General features: G+C 41.3%; 1 protein-coding gene across 3 annotated transcripts; it reads left to right on the plus strand.

The window, feature by feature from the left end:
- Positions 1 to 33: 33 nt before the first annotated feature.
- Positions 34 to 14,408, plus strand: STX12 (syntaxin 12). 3 transcript variants are annotated; one of them, XM_075173775.1, is made up of 9 exons: positions 34 to 295; positions 3,708 to 3,777; positions 5,729 to 5,828; positions 7,694 to 7,831; positions 8,640 to 8,683; positions 10,579 to 10,684; positions 11,163 to 11,235; positions 11,405 to 11,487; positions 12,946 to 14,408. In XM_075173775.1, the coding sequence occupies exons 1-9, from the start codon at positions 97 to 99 to the stop codon at positions 13,036 to 13,038; spliced, it is 906 nt and encodes a 301-aa protein (XP_075029876.1). In that variant the 5' UTR covers positions 34 to 96; the 3' UTR covers positions 13,039 to 14,408. The 3 variants fall into 3 exon arrangements, with proteins under 3 accessions (XP_075029876.1, XP_075029875.1, XP_075029878.1); XM_075173774.1 differs by having other exon boundaries at positions 83 to 295; positions 13,010 to 14,408; XM_075173777.1 differs by lacking the exon at positions 34 to 295 and adding an exon at positions 1,488 to 1,546 and having other exon boundaries at positions 13,010 to 14,408.
- The last annotated feature ends 996 nt before the right edge of the window (positions 14,409 to 15,404 follow it).

Below are 15,404 nucleotides of genomic sequence, written 5' to 3' on the forward strand. Positions count from 1 at the left end.
CCCGCGGGCTCACCTCCCCTCGAGCGCGCAGGCGCCGGCGGCCGCGCCTCGCGCATATGCGGGCGCTCCGTCAGCGGCGCCCGGCGGCTGCGGCGCATGCGCAGAGGCCGCGGGGCTCTGTCAGCTGGGCCCGGCGGAGCCGCGCTCCCTCCCGCCCGCCCGCCCGCCCCGGCCATGTCGTACGGCCCGCTGGACCCCTACATCCCCGGGGCGCCGCCGCCGCCGCCGCCGCCGCGGGACTTCGGCGGCATCATCCAGACATGCAGCGGCAACGTGCAGCGCATCGCGCAGTACAGTGAGTGCGCCCGGGGGGGAAGGGGCGGCCCGGCCCGGCGGCGCCCCCTGAGGAGCGCGGCGGCCGCCTCGCCGGGGGTGCGGGCGGAGCTCTGCTCGGGGTCCCGCGGCGGCCGCAGCCCCCTCCGGGGCTGGCAGAGCCTCCGCCAGGGCGGTGCCGGGCGGGAGCGCCCGGCATGGGCGGACCGAGGGCCGGTCCGGCCGGCATCAGCGGAGGCCTCCTGGGGGTGGGGGCCTCACTTCCCCGTGGCCGTGGACATGCCAGCCCGTGGCTGAGCTTCCTCCTCCGTCCATTGTAATTTACTGGGCAGCATGTAATTAACATGTTGCCGCTGGCCTGGGCGAAATGCGTGCTCCTGTCGCTTTTGATGCGGTGTTTATGTCCCTTTTACCAAGCTGTGCTCTTCCTCAGCAGAACTGAAACCCTCTGTCACCCCTGGCAAGAGCCCGGCTTCTCCTTCGCCTTTAGGTGCCTTCAGTGAGGTGCTTAAATGGAAGCAGGGAGCCAAAGGTTGTCACCCGCCTTGCGCAGGGCATGTGGGAGAAGCTGCTGTTGCAGAGATTTCTGAAGGCTGATGTTAGCTTGCCCGTTTCCTCTTAACTGTGCTGGCGGAGTTCTGCAGGGCAGCGTTCTGCTGCTGAACAGATTGCCATTAAGTAAATGGTGTTGCAGTTTCTTGGTCATATGGTTGTCGTTAGAGAAAGTTATCGGTAGCGTAAGCTAATCATTGAAATCCTAGTATTGATCGCTGAAATACTGCTTACTAAATGAGTCACTTCCAAAAGAGTCTTCGATATAACCTAAGGATACTGCCTTTGCTAAAAAAGGCATTAATTGTCCAAGTACCCATGCAATTTTTTAGGGGCAAGGTCAGTTGAACATGTTGGTTCCTCTGAAAGTTGGTGACTCTTCTCCAATTCGATTATACAAAGAATATTGCTGAAACTGCTTTGCTTTTGCTCAGTCATGTTCATTTCCTCTTGGTATAGGCATGGCTGCTAGTTGAATTGCTTCGAAGTTCACCAAATAACATGGGTTGTCTGAGTTTTTTCCTTAATTTTTTTTTTTTTTTTCCCCTCTTCCTTTATGCCCCCCCTCCCTTCCATGGGACTTCTGTGAGCCTCCCCTTCTAAGTAGTTCAGCTTCTGTTTCTCATAGGACAAGCTTCCACTGTCTCGTGACCAGCAGCCGTCCTATCTCAGTGCACTGCTTATCTCAAATGAAACAAATAGCCTTACAGTCTTTATCAAGGTGGGTGGGAACACACAGAACATCTGACTTAACGTTATGGTAATTAACTTTATTACACATTTTATAAAAGCTTTCCATTCAAGCCTAGGAGGAGAAGAGATATTAAGCCTGTCCTCATTTCTGCTTTCATTCCCTATAGGGAAAACAGCAAGCAAACAGTGGACACAGCTGACTATTATTCACTCCTTTTGGGAAACTCTGTAGAGTTAGCATTTCACAAAAAATGTACAGAAAACTGGTGACCTGAGCTGGCACAACTGTTGCTTGCAAGACTGTTACGTTACCTAAGCATCTAGAGTAGAGACTGAAAAGTTTTATGTAATCTTAAGTGTAGAATAGTCAGTATGTGGAAGGCTTTATAGCCTAAAATTGAAAAGGTTTGGAGACTGAAAGCTGTTGACTGAGGTGGCTCTCTATGTGGATATGTATAACCACTATCCAAAGAATAAAGGTGAAGAGCTCCAGCCCCTTCCTTTAGCCTCCCAGACAGTTTGCTCTCATTTTGTGTAGACTTTCTGCATTGCTGTTGGCTGAGATAAACTAAGCATAGCGAACTGTTGAACCTGGCTCAGACCAGGACAAAAAGCACATTGCCTGGCATGGAAATGGGACTCGCACAAGACTCTCCCCCAATGGAGAAAAAAAATACATCACAAAGTATCTAGACATCATAGCACAAATGCCATTGGCAGAGTCCTTGATATCCACACACAGAGTATAGTCCGTGTGCCATTTGTCAGTTTAACTTGACTATGAACTTTTCTGACCTTCCTGTGGCTGACAGAGCTGTGAAATACGTGCAGTCTTGCTGGAAGCCATGTTCAGCTGAGTGTATAAGAAGTTGCTAAACAACTTCTCACTGTATGAGTTAATAGAAGTCTAGAATTCTCAGGGAGAATACTCTCGCTGGATGCAAAAGCTAGAATACTTGCCTAATTACTAATTAAATCATATTGCAGCCTTAGCTGAACTGCCATTGTTATAAGCCATTGGACATCACTTTAAAAGAAGTGGCTGTTGTAGGAATCTGATGTTTCTTCAGCCACGCATTTAATCAACTGAAGTGACGTGCTCCAGGCTGAAAGTAGAAATTACACCAGGAGGATGTCACTGAATTGGAAGTAGCTCTTGTTAAACTCATGGGGTATTTCAACTCAATTCAGCTGCCTATAGAACTATATTAAGCTGATCCTCCTTGGTCTTGCCTGTCTCGATGTTTGACAGGATAGCATACGATTTCAGGATCGACTTGGGCCAATCAGTCTTTGTACTGCTGTCATAAGTAGTGTGCCCAGCATCTTTAGTAGTGCTAAAAATTGTGCAGCTGCAGAATAAAGTGGATCGGCTTGTTGATCTCTCAAAAAAATAATCTTCTAAGGTAGAGGGATTGGGGAGAGAAGATGATACTTGCTTTTCAGGTAGGTTAATGGTTTGATGTGATTCGTTGTGTGGTTGCATGATTACTAGTGCCTACACAAGGAAAATAGTAGAAAAACATAGGAGATAGGGGAGAAAGAGGGCTAGAATATCTTTTCTCGCTACAAGATGATTTCAAATTGATGCAAGCTAACCGTGAGGTGCACCATTGCTATCTGATGTTCTTGAAAGATTGTTTGTGCTGGTATTGCAAAAGGTTTGGGCTATCATGAGTAGAAAAATTCAGATTTCTTTTTTTCTAACTGATAGCAACCCTTGGCTTTTTCTTATTTATTTTTTTAACCGAGCACTAATAATTTAAGTAACTTTAGAATATGTAAAAGTGGCAACACGGCGTAGTAGAGTTGTTCTGCAGCAGTGATAGCCTAAAATACAGAAATAGCAAGGCTGGTACAAACAAACAGCTATATTAGTTGGTCTAAAAAGGCTGAGGAAGAGGAGTGCACAAGCTTTTAGCTCCACAGACTTGTCTTCAGGGTATGTATGCCTCACTATCACTTTCTTATCTGAAAGTTAGTCTGTTAGGCTGGATCATGTCTAAATGGGGATGTTTAAAATACACTTGGCTTTTAAAGCAAAGAACGTAAGTGTTGTCTTACCAGCTTGAGTTAAGTTAAACATTGAGAGAAATCCTTTGGGGAAAGCTAGAAGAATACATTCAAGAACGAATAAAATACACTAGAACTTGTCTTACTAACTCATCTTGTGATCTCTTTATCTTCAGCTGCTCAAATAAAGAATTTGATGAGCCAGCTGGGAACCAAGCAGGATTCCAGCAAGCTTCAGGAGAACTTGTAAGTATTAAATGAGCTAACGTCTTTATAGGTTTTCTTTTCTGTTTGTATTCTTAGAGGAACTGGGATACTTACTTTGGGGAGATGCTTTATTAGATAAATTTAATACAGTCCTACAAACCAAAAATGACTAGCTGCATTAAGTAGTTTACTGGATGAATTAAGGTGTTTCTGAAGGATTCTGGAGAAGCCATTCAAAACTGCTGGATAGGAGTGGTTAGAAATGGTATAGTTCATTTAAAAGGGGTAGTAGTACATCAGCCATGCATTAGCTCTACTCTGAGGACTAGCCATAGTAGCTTCACTTGTGGTTTAGAAGAAATGAATGCCATACTAGGTACTTGGTCCTCACATAAGAGCAATAAGGAAGAACAGCAAGGAAGACCCATAATTGATGAAAAAGTAGCTTGTAGTACAGATGGATTTAGGCACTAGAAAGATTGGCAATCCTGTATTGGCGTTCAAAATGCCACATGTAGTTTCAGAAGAATAATATGACAGTGGGGAACAATATAGAAGACATTTAAACAGGCATAGTCCAAACTGACTCCTAGAGAGACTGAATAGGGAGTCTGTATGAATGTGCATCTTTTACAAACTTGTGAAGCATAAATAGCAAGTTATGAGAAGAATAATTTCTGGGGTCATAAAAGAAAACTTGTAAGTAAGTTCTTCCATTATCTTTTCACGTGCCTGTGGTTTGAATCTCTGAATACGCAAATTCCCCATTTTTTATAATAGCTGATTTTTGGATAAGTTCATAACTTGTGGTGATAGCTATATATGCTGCATTTGAAGGATGAGATCAGAGCCCAGTTGGGAGAGAAAGGAATTTGTTTGCCTGAGCTGCTCAGTTGACTTGATCTGTATTTAATCGGTAGATTAAAGAACTAATCACTGGTGACCAAACAGATGTCTTTCCATTTAATTTCATTGTAGAAATGGCCCTCCTCTTTAAGGTGAGAGTGGTTGCACTCCACAAATTGTCAGCTGCCATACAATTTTAATACAAAAATGCATGGGTGGTTTATTCAGCTCACATATTGCAGGTCAACTTATACAATAATGCAGCCTGAATACTTTGATTTGTGTATCTATTGGGCTGAATAGGTGATTTTCACTTAAGTATCTTGTATCCACTGAATGCGAAAAAAATTGGTTCTTGTTTTAGTATTTTCTGTCTTCCTGGTTTACAGTATTAGTTTTTGTGCATATGGCCACAAAAGAAAACTTGCAGTTCTGTTCTCTGTGAAGCTCTAGCATTCTTTCTAATAAACTGCATCTTTGATGTACAAGATGATGTCTTTACATTAAGTTCAATGTAACTAATGTCTTTCTGTATTGTGGTACTAATGAAGATGCTGCTGCACTTAGATCCTTTGCAACAATAGCTTTGAATTGCAATGTTGTTGGAAAACATAAAGGCTTAAGGGAAAGCCTTGCATTTCCCAAAGTAGAAGCTGGATCTTTCCTCTCTCTGACCATTAATTTTCACAAAAACGTAAGAATTTAATATCTCTGAGTCTCTGTCCTTTTATCAAATGTACATTTAACCAATGGAGTTAGTGGTTGTCAAGTGAACAGTTAGTTACCAATTGGTACCACAAGGAGTTTGCCCTAAAAGAGTGATTATGTTCACTGAATAAACTTGTCTCTTCCTTGAATTTCTCTGTCTTGTGCCATTGGATAAAAATATCTTTTTAAAACTACTGAATTATACTAGTTAGCAGGAGCACAGAACTTCTTTGAATCTTTTTTTAAAACATAGTCCAAAGTCAAGTTGATGGTAAATGCTAAAAGTATGTCTCTGTTCCATTAGGGTGCAAAAAAATCCACTATAAAGATGTGTGATCTTGGAACCCCTACTTGGTCATTATTTTGGAAACTGGAATGCTCGGAGACTGCTTTTTAGGTAGAAGCTTGTGTAACTGCTTTTGAACCTTTATTTCAGACAACAGCTACAGCATTCTGCAAACCGCCTTGCCAAAGAGACCAATGAATATCTAAAGGAGTTGGGGTCTCTACCACTTCCTCTGTCTGCTTCTGAACAGGTAGGCACACAGAATTTGTCTGGATGTATTTTTAAATCCCTCATTTCATGAAACTGGCTTAGACCACAACCTCACAAAGCTTGAATTGGCACAGCTGAAGAGACAGCAGCCTTTTGCAATGAAGAATGTTGTTGAAGTAGGGAAACATGTTAAACTGGCTACATCCTGGCTGCTTATATGACACTGGGAAAACAAAGTTTCCCAGTGGCAAATAGGTGTAAAACTTACTCACATGAGAATAAGAAGCCCTAAATGTTTGGGGAGAGCTGAGTATGCAATTTTGTTTTTCTGAGTAAATTTCTGAAAAACAATCTTGTTTACAAAGTGCCTGGTGATGCGAGGCAGTGTTTTGGGATAAGAACTCATAGCAAACTGCATGTCAATATGAAATGCGATCATGCCAAAAAGCTTTCCCTTGCATGTGATTTATTAGCAGTGGGGGGGGGAAGCTGACTCACGTTGCTCATATTTGAATAAAGCAAAATACAGTGAGGCAATGATTATGACTTTATCTCTTGCCAAATAGTCCTTTGAGTTCTCCCTCCCTATGGGAAAGGGAAGGGACGGTCCTCTGCTGTTGGTGTTTTCTTGCTCTACTTTAAATCACTACCACAATACCGATATATCTGCTTTTGTGATACTGTTGTGGGTGATCTGTGGATATGGGTTAGCAGATGTTGTCTTAGTCTAATTCTGTATTTAAAGCTTTATATGCCAGTTGTAAGCATGGCCACGTTTCGCCTGTTTGTTCAGCAAATATTTTTCAGTTAATCTCCGCCTGATGAACAAAATCCTGTCTTGTGCATCTTGCTGGATGCAGCAGTGACTTTTGAAGCCTAGTGAAGCCTGTTGGAGCAGTCCAGTCAAAGGCTGCAGGAGCTGGCATCAACATGCTGAGAGTCTCCTCTGGCAGAAGCATTGTTGCTTCCAGACAGCTCGGATGGAAACTGCAGCGTATTAAGTGGCTTATTATAGAAAAAATTAATTGAAAACATCTATCTCCTTGAAATGACTGTTGAATTGATACAAACTCATTGAAGGATTACAATACTCAACAGCCTGCAATTTGAGACAGCTGTTAGGTATCTCTCTAATGGAAAACATAAGAACTGACCAGAGTATTGAGTGTCCTTGCGACAAGCTTTTTTACATCGTCTTTTTCCCTATACTGGGATGTCACAACACTCAAAGGAGACGTTCTGTGGAGGCTAAATAAGTTGATACTGTAAAATGAGGATGAAAAGGAATATTACAACTAATGTATTCAGAGAAAAGATAAACTGAAATGGTTATCAGGACTAAGGATATTCTCTGATGAAATAACAGCAGGCTTGTAGTGTGGCATGGCTCGGAGAGACAGCTTATGAAACTGGGGTAATGGGTGTTGTCATTAGTTCTGGAAGCGTGGGGCTTCCTATATTTGTAAGAAAGTTAAGCGGGTTTTCTTACCAGGACAAGAGAAAGTTAAGTACTACCAGGTTGTCTAAGTAGAGGAATGGAGGCTAAAGGCATTGTAGGTATCTAAAAGGTACGTGATTAAATGTGATAGATTACTGGAATGTGATTTGAATAAAAGTAATGGTGTAGAAGACCTCTCTACTTCAGACTTAAAACTAGATTGAAATTAGAGAACCATATTGCACAAAACTGTTCTGCAGTAGGCAAGGCGTAAAGCATTTGGTATAACAAATTAAAATATGGTGGGCTTTTTGTTCTCTCCAGCGCCTCAGAATGCTGGAACCAAAAGATCACTTGAATGCCAGCATTCATTGTTGTTGTTATTATGATGATGGTTTTTTGAGTCTGACGGTTACATTATCATGAATGGGAGTATCTGAACACTTGTTTTTGTTTCAATTCTTTAGCGTCAACAGAGGCTTCAGAAAGAACGTTTAATGAATGACTTCTCCGCGGCCTTAAATAACTTCCAGGCAATACAGAGACGAGTGTCAGAGAAGGAAAAAGAGACTGTAGCAAGGGCGAGAGCTGGCTCCCGTATCTCTGTAAGTATTCATAGGAATTTTGTATTGATATAGTGAACTACAAGTCTTTTGAGAGATCTTGTACTTGCCTACCAACTTCATAGCTGTCTACTGACACGTTACTGAGTGCAGATGAGGCCTCGGTGCTATTTTGTCATTCCAGGTGTTGTAAGTACTAGCCAGTTCAGTGTGCTCCTTGTCAATGTTAGTAGAGGAGGGAAGGAATCCTGGTAGTTGCAAATGTTGTGGAGGATGAGATGGGGAGTCAAAGTATAGTTAATAGCAAAGTGTTGTAGGCTGCTCTTTGCTTGACATCAGCCCTAGACTATAAAATTTAAGAGGTAGACTATAAAATTTAAATAGACTATAAAATTAGTCTACCACACCTTAAATTGCATCTTAAATCTCACATTATTTCTTATAGCTTCTGTCCTAATATCTCCAATGTACGTTCAAACCTTCTCCCTATTATGTTTTGACAAACCCCTGTGGCTACTAAGAATTCATAATAAAAAGGCCAGTGAAAGCATTTTTCTCCCCTTGCCTTGGGGCTTTGTGTTAAGTATGCATTCTTAATTTCTACAAGGGAACACATTTATCAGTTGGATTTTGCTCTAAATTTTTTGCTACATGTTGAGAAAGGAAGTGACAAACAATGACAGCTGATCTGAGTAAATGGACTAGCTGCTTTTGATCTCTGTTGCCTCTGATTTGCAGAGATAATCTGAATCTAAAAATTAAATCTAAAGATGAATCTAAATCTAATCTTAATTAACCTAAGTTAAGTAAGTTAATTAACCTAAGCTAATAACTCATTTATCTCTTCCAGGCTGATGAGCGGTTCAGAGAAGAACAGCTTGTTTCATTTGATAGGTAACAGCTCCTTGTACTCTTGATGTATAGTTTTAACTATGTATAACTAAAGTTTTTATGGTAAGATATGTTATTGTAACTTGGGCCAGGGTCTGCTAGCTGAATGCAAAGCAAAAAGATTTGAAATGCAATTATTACAGTACTTGTACTATACAATGTAAAAAATTAACTGTACGTGACAGTATTTTATCTTCCTTAAAGGTGGGTTGTGTGATTACTGCCCTGAGGGGAATAGTAGAGTCCCTAGTATGTGACAGTAGGAGCTCCTGGTTTTCTGAGCTGTGAGCACAAGATTACCAGACAGGATTTCCCTCACTGTGATTCTTTCCACAAAGAGCTGTATATTTATTTCATGGGTTTGGGTGTTATCTAGCAGCCCGGTTGGAGCTATTACAGAGTGGTGGCTGAGGCTGCCTTAAATTCAGAAGTCCTGGACATTACGCACCAGCAAACTAATCCTAGAACATGCACAAGACAGCATTACTGTCACCTGTCAGACAGTGTGCCTGCATGGTAGGTAGGTTTGTAAAATGTTATATCAACTCTACAATGTGAGTAAAGAGAACTCAAGACACTCCAGAAGTATCTGTGATTCCTGTGTCAGTTTCTACTGTATGTATGTTTGAGAAAACTGGGATGAAATCTGCTGGCCCCATCTGTATAAATCCTTTAACTTTCTAAATCAAGAGACCTAGCTTACATGTCTCATCTATACACCCTCCCTCTGCAAACTGCACTTCATCTGAGCAGCTGGCTGGTGTGCATCCCCTTCATTAGCCCTGTGCTTTCACATACTGAATCAGGAGTGAAAACCCCAGGTTGTTCAGTTATACAGATGCTGTGATGAGTTTGAAGGCCTTGCTCACTAAAGGAAGGGGAACCAGAAGGGTTCATGCAGAGGCTCTTAGCTCAGTTAGAGATAGTGGCACACTCCACACTTGAAGTTGTTCCTGTGTGCTACATGTCAGAAACTTCTGCCTTAAATACCTGAAAATCCTACTCTCATCTCAGAGCTGAATCGCTGGGATAGTCAGCTGTCTCTGACCTAGTCATGTAGTTTATCTTCATTTCTTTTGGCACTTTGAGACTTTAACACTTACTATTTAGTGTTGTATACCTCACACTGGAATGTTACAGTGCTTTCCAGCATACTTCTCTTTGAGAAGAGGGAGATGTTGCCCTTGAAGAACTTTCTATGCTGAACATATAGATGGCCTTGTATTATAGCTACTGCCTTCACTATAATTGGTGTAACTTGTGCAGCAGTTATGAAGTACCAGCTCATCAGGAGAGAGGTAGACTGGGATGCAGAGTTGTTTGGTTTTTAACATCTCTTCTGATGTGTTATTTAATTTGAAGTTCTTGCTAGACTAATAAATTAAAATACTAAAAACTTTATTCTTATCTCCAAATGCCAGATAGCAAATGAGAATCTCTGAATCCAGATGCTTGTCAGGTGTTCTTTTGTTCTGATGATTTTGTGCTTGCAGTCTACTCTCTGTCAAGACTTTCACCCTGATTTCTCCCTTTTTGGGGGATGGTGAGAGGGAAAGAAGGTACAGGTATTTGGGGAAAAAAAAAAAGCAGAACTGAAATAAGGAGGTTTCTTCTATAATGCTAGGGATAACTGTCACATCCTAGAACAGAGTATTCTATGCATGTAACTGCTTTCCAGTTTCTTCATTTTTCCTGATCTGTCCCTTTTTTCAATTGTTCGAATTTGTAACTGTTGTCACAAATCAGTCCTGTCTCTGTATACAGTTGCAGGGCCAGGAATCTGGGGGTTGTTCTGTAGGAAACTTCTCAACTTAAACTCGCTGGCACTTGCTATAAATGGAGTGTGAAAGTACCCATACTCAGAGAAAGAGTCCTATTTTCTTTCCATCTCTTTCCAGTGGTGAAGATTGGAATCAAATGCAGTCTCAGGAAGAAGATGTGGCAATAACTGAACAGGACCTTGAACTCATTAAAGAAAGAGAAACAGCAATCAGGCAATTAGAGGTGACCAGTAGATCCTGCACAGTTAACAGTATTGGGAGATAAACCAAAGAAGTTGTGCAGTGCTAACTAATGGGATGGGCTGAGGAGATCTGAAGGTGGAGGAACAAAGTTCCTTGTAGAGAGGATTGATGCCAAGATCAATCTCCCTGCTCCTGTTGATGGAGACTAGGTATATTTTCCTTCGGTGTTGACTGGTGGTCCTTCAGTGATGGTAGGAGCAACTCATGTTACAATGTTCATCTCAATTCCATACTAATAGCTAATTGCTAGTGTGACGAAACAAATATTCAGTAGCAGGAATATTGTAGGCTCTTGTGTTAATCCCAAGTTCCATAGATAGTAGCATCAAGTCACCTCAGTCAGTGAATGGTGGTATCTATTCTGATGCTTTAAGCGATGGTCAGAAAAGGTACTAAGAATGAGGATTAGAAAAATTGTAACCAATGTTTGTTATAACTTGTCAAACTGTTGTCTTCAGGCAGACATTTTGGATGTCAATCAGATATTTAAGGATTTAGCCATGATGATTCATGACCAAGGAGATATGATAGGTAAGTATATTTGGGTAATAGGAAGTTTCTTTTTAGTTCAATTACATATTTTGCCTACGTAGATTAAATTTTCCAGTATTTTGTGTTTAAAAAAAAAGTACTGTATTTCTCATTTTTAAACACTGAAGCTCTGAAATATTTTACACTGAGTTATCTTATTTTTCCATAGATAGCATAGAAGCAAATGTGGAAAGTGCAGAAGTCCATGTGGAAAGAGCCAGTGAGCAGTTACAGAGAGCTGCCTATTATCAGGTAAATGTTTGCATTATTGTCAATGTACAGTTGAGCAATAATGGAATTAGGCATAACAAGACACATACTGAGGACTGCAGCACACCAAACAAGTTATTAAAAACAGCTTGTGCAAGCTGGCACTCACTCAAAATTGTGCTGCAAGGAACAGATAAAGCATTTGAGTCAAAAACATGGTATTGAAACTACCCTTCTATTTCAGAGGATATATAGTCAGTCTGTTCCTTCGCATGGGTTTGCTCAGCAAGTTTAAGTGTTTAGCTGTCTTTGCTGTTCTCAGGAGTTAGCAGAACAGTTAAACAAGAACAAATTCTCATGTTGTATCCATCTTGTAAACATATCAGGCAAGACATTGATGTGCAAAAATCCTTGCCCAAACCCGGGGAAACTTCTAGTGACTGGCATTTGCAGCACCCTTCTTCCTAACTGCTGAGTTTCTATCCCGTAGTCTGTCCTCCCTGTCTCATCAAATCTCTTGCAGTCGTTCTCACTGCTGCTTAGATCTCCTTTGTGTATGATATTCAATGTTTTCTGTGGGTTCCTTTCATTATTATTGTCCCTGTAGGTTCAGGTTTTGTGAAGGAAGAAGGGTTCTGCTTCAGTCAGTCCCATACAGAGTTTCACTGCTGGGACTTCAGGCTTCCACACAAGATAAAAAAATAGGACTCTCTCAAGCTGTTAAGTGGGGAGGTACTAGAAGGCAATAAAACTCCAGTGCTGCTGCAAGGGAGGGAAAGTAGCTTTTACCGTCTGGCAGCATTTAGTTGTATTCTCTCTCTCCAAAACTTTATAAAGTTTTGGGGTATGTTATAAATCTAAGTTTGGGAGCTATTGGACATGCATTGGATGTGTTTTCCTGGATGGAGAAGGAAGTGGTTATATATAACTATCCTCAAATCCTTAGATACTAAGTTAAAAATATTTGGTGTATATGGACAGGCTGTAGTTTCCTATGATGAATAAAGTGATCAAAGCTGTAAAATCAAAGTACAGTAACTGTATATTAAATCATTTAAACTGTAGAAATGCAATACTATTTCTACACCGTGGCCAAGGGGTTAGCAGTTTTATTAGTCTTACTTGGAAAGTCTGAATAGCTAGAGATGTTTGGCTTTCCTTTGAAGCCATGGTGTTGTGCCTTAGGATGAAAAGCATATGGTAGGTGTTGTCAAGATGAAGTAAAGCTTGCATTTTTCCTTAAGAGAAGCAAAGCTTGTCACATTTTGACTTAACTGCATCTCTTAGACCACTGTGCTCCTAAAACTAAAAACATTTATCTGTAGGATTATGCAGTTTAAGGAACATGTAAAAGTGTTGAGACTACTGGTTACTTCTCTTGAATAAGTATGGGTATCAAGTGTTCTAGTTCGCCAAAGTTAGTAACGTTAACTGGTAGACTTGCTCTTTCCTCTTGTCATCTGTTCCTGGTGTCAGTGGCTTTTTTTCTTCTTTTGTTAGAAGAAATCCCGTAAGAAGATCTGTATCCTGATTCTTGGTCTTGCTGTGACTTCTATAATCATAGGATTCATTATCTGGCAGACAACAAAATGAAATCTTCACATGGAACCTAGTCTCATTGCTGAGATTTTTTTTCCTCGGAGCGAACAGGCTGACTAGTCTCAGAAATGAATTGACCACCTTGAGAGAGTACAAGCTGGAGCTACTTCTAGTAATAGATATTAGCAACTAATGTGCAGATAACTAGTATTTGGAATTAGTGAACCATGGAGACAGTATTTATCAGTTTATATACAAATTATATTGTTTTATGTAACTAAAATCTTGTGGGTTTGCTTTCTGTAATGTATTATTCCCTGTCCCAACTGTATGCTGAAGTGTGATCAATAATTGGAGATGTCTTGGTTTTGACAAGTGGCACAACTTTAACATTTTACATGTATAGGTAACTTTGTTGGACTGGAATAAGAATGACATTCAAAGAGGGCACAACACCAATTCACATTACCTTAATCCAGCAGTTTCTAAAGTCTCCAGTATCTGCCCCATGGTTTTATTAGTCTCCAAGTGGCTGTGGTTCTAGATTCTCTTGAAGAGAAAGATGTTGTTATAGATTTGAAGAGCAAGGAGAAGTATGCATGGATGATAGTTGGAACCACTGCGTGCTGGTCAGTTTAGCCTTGAGACTCGTAACTGTCTTGTTTAATTTTTTGAGCGTGGTTGGGGTTGTTTTTTTCCAAAATGCATCATTTGAGGACAGGATGTTCTTTGACTTATAATCTAACAATGCAACTTCCTTAGAGAAACTAGCTGGTGGTTTATTATTGGACTAATAAATCTCTTCCAGTGCTGACTCTCAAGCACTAGAAATACAAAGTTTAGCTGTTTGCTCCTAATTGTTTTGTAGAAGCTTCCAGAGAGAAAATCACACAAAGATGAGGAAGTGGGCACCTAAGTTTACAAGCGAGCAAGGTAGATGAGTATTAGCTGAAATCTTGCTTCTGAAGAAGTACTCTTGAAGCTCACTTGTAGTATACTAGTAAATATTATGTGTGGTTTGTGAACATCTGGTATTTTCCATTCTTTATGAAACAGAAAGTGCAGAAACTGGCTGAGTGAAGTGCTAGGTTTTTCAGACTGAGGATGTGCGTGCAAATGAAAAAGATAGCTGGTTCCAACTGTCTTGCTGGTAGAGCTGGACAGAACATAGCAGCCACTCCCCGCTTCAATGTAGCTCTGAACTGACATGCACTGAGGGAACAGTAATCTGTCCAAAGCCCAACGGAGTGTGGTAAACGCAGCATACTGACCCATTTTGTATTTAATCCTTATTCCATGTCTCCTGTATAATAAAGTAAATGTGAAAGCTGGGAAGGGAGTGTGTTCTCCCAATTGCACAGTGGTTTGCACTATTGCACCATCATTCCATCTAATAACCATCAATAAACACTTTTAAAAGCCTATGTCAGAGCTTCTTTCTCTTGCAGTTGAGACATTGGCATGGGTATGTTTGCAGTTCCTTCTGTAAGCAGGGTAGAGGATTTTTTATCAGCAACAAGTGTTTCCTCCAGCTTTAGTTCTGTGGTCCCTGATTCTCAAGAATGAAACTAACTGAAAACACTGAATGACTTTCACATGGACACACACAAAACTCCTGCACAGAGCCCTGTGCAATAGCTGATCACAGGAAAATGCATCTGATGCCCCAGAACAGTGTTGGGTCAACTTTGGCTAGTTGCCTGTTGCTAGAACTTCAAGTCTTTGCTGAGCCTGTATGGTAAAATCTGGGAAGGGAGCTGTGTGTCGTTCTGCTCCTTATTTAAAATACTCCTCCTAAATGGTAGAGCCTGCCGCTGTGTGCACTGCCTGCTGCAGGGATGTCACATCTCCGTATCAAAATGAAAGCACTTGCCTCATCCCCATGCTTAAAAGGGAGCCCGGGTGCATTATTTGTGAGATCTGTCCTCACTCTAGCCTGTTTTAGTCCTCTGGAAACTGGAATTGAGACCACCAGTCCAGCTTGCTGGACTCAAGATTGCTGTAATTGCTTGACTCCTTTCTCCTTTTTCTTTACATCATTGAACTTAGCGGTGGAACTGCTGCAGAAACTGTTTTTACAGCAGTCTTGACTAATGTTTCCGAGTGTGAAAAACCACCATCGGAAACTCTCATCTCTGTTGCTGCAGCATTCTGGCACTACGTGTTCCTGGCTCTCAGATGTGTTTTCTACCACTCTGGGAGATGCTGGAAACTTGCTCTAGGAAGTCTGGCGCTGGCCGTGAGAGCCGGTGCCGGGATAAGCTTGTGCCGCTTGTCAAGGTGGCTGTTCCTGCGCTGCTCAGGGGTGCGAAGTCCTCTGAGCAACAGCTCTTAGGGGAGCTGCGGCTCACTGGGATAATACTGGAGAAATACTTTCCCTCATATAAGCTCAATTATCTGTACTTGTAACGAAGTACGTG

Source organism: Calonectris borealis, chromosome 25 (assembly GCF_964195595.1).
Source record: "Calonectris borealis chromosome 25, bCalBor7.hap1.2, whole genome shotgun sequence".
In the NCBI taxonomy this organism is placed as follows: Eukaryota; Metazoa; Chordata; class Aves; order Procellariiformes; family Procellariidae; genus Calonectris; species Calonectris borealis.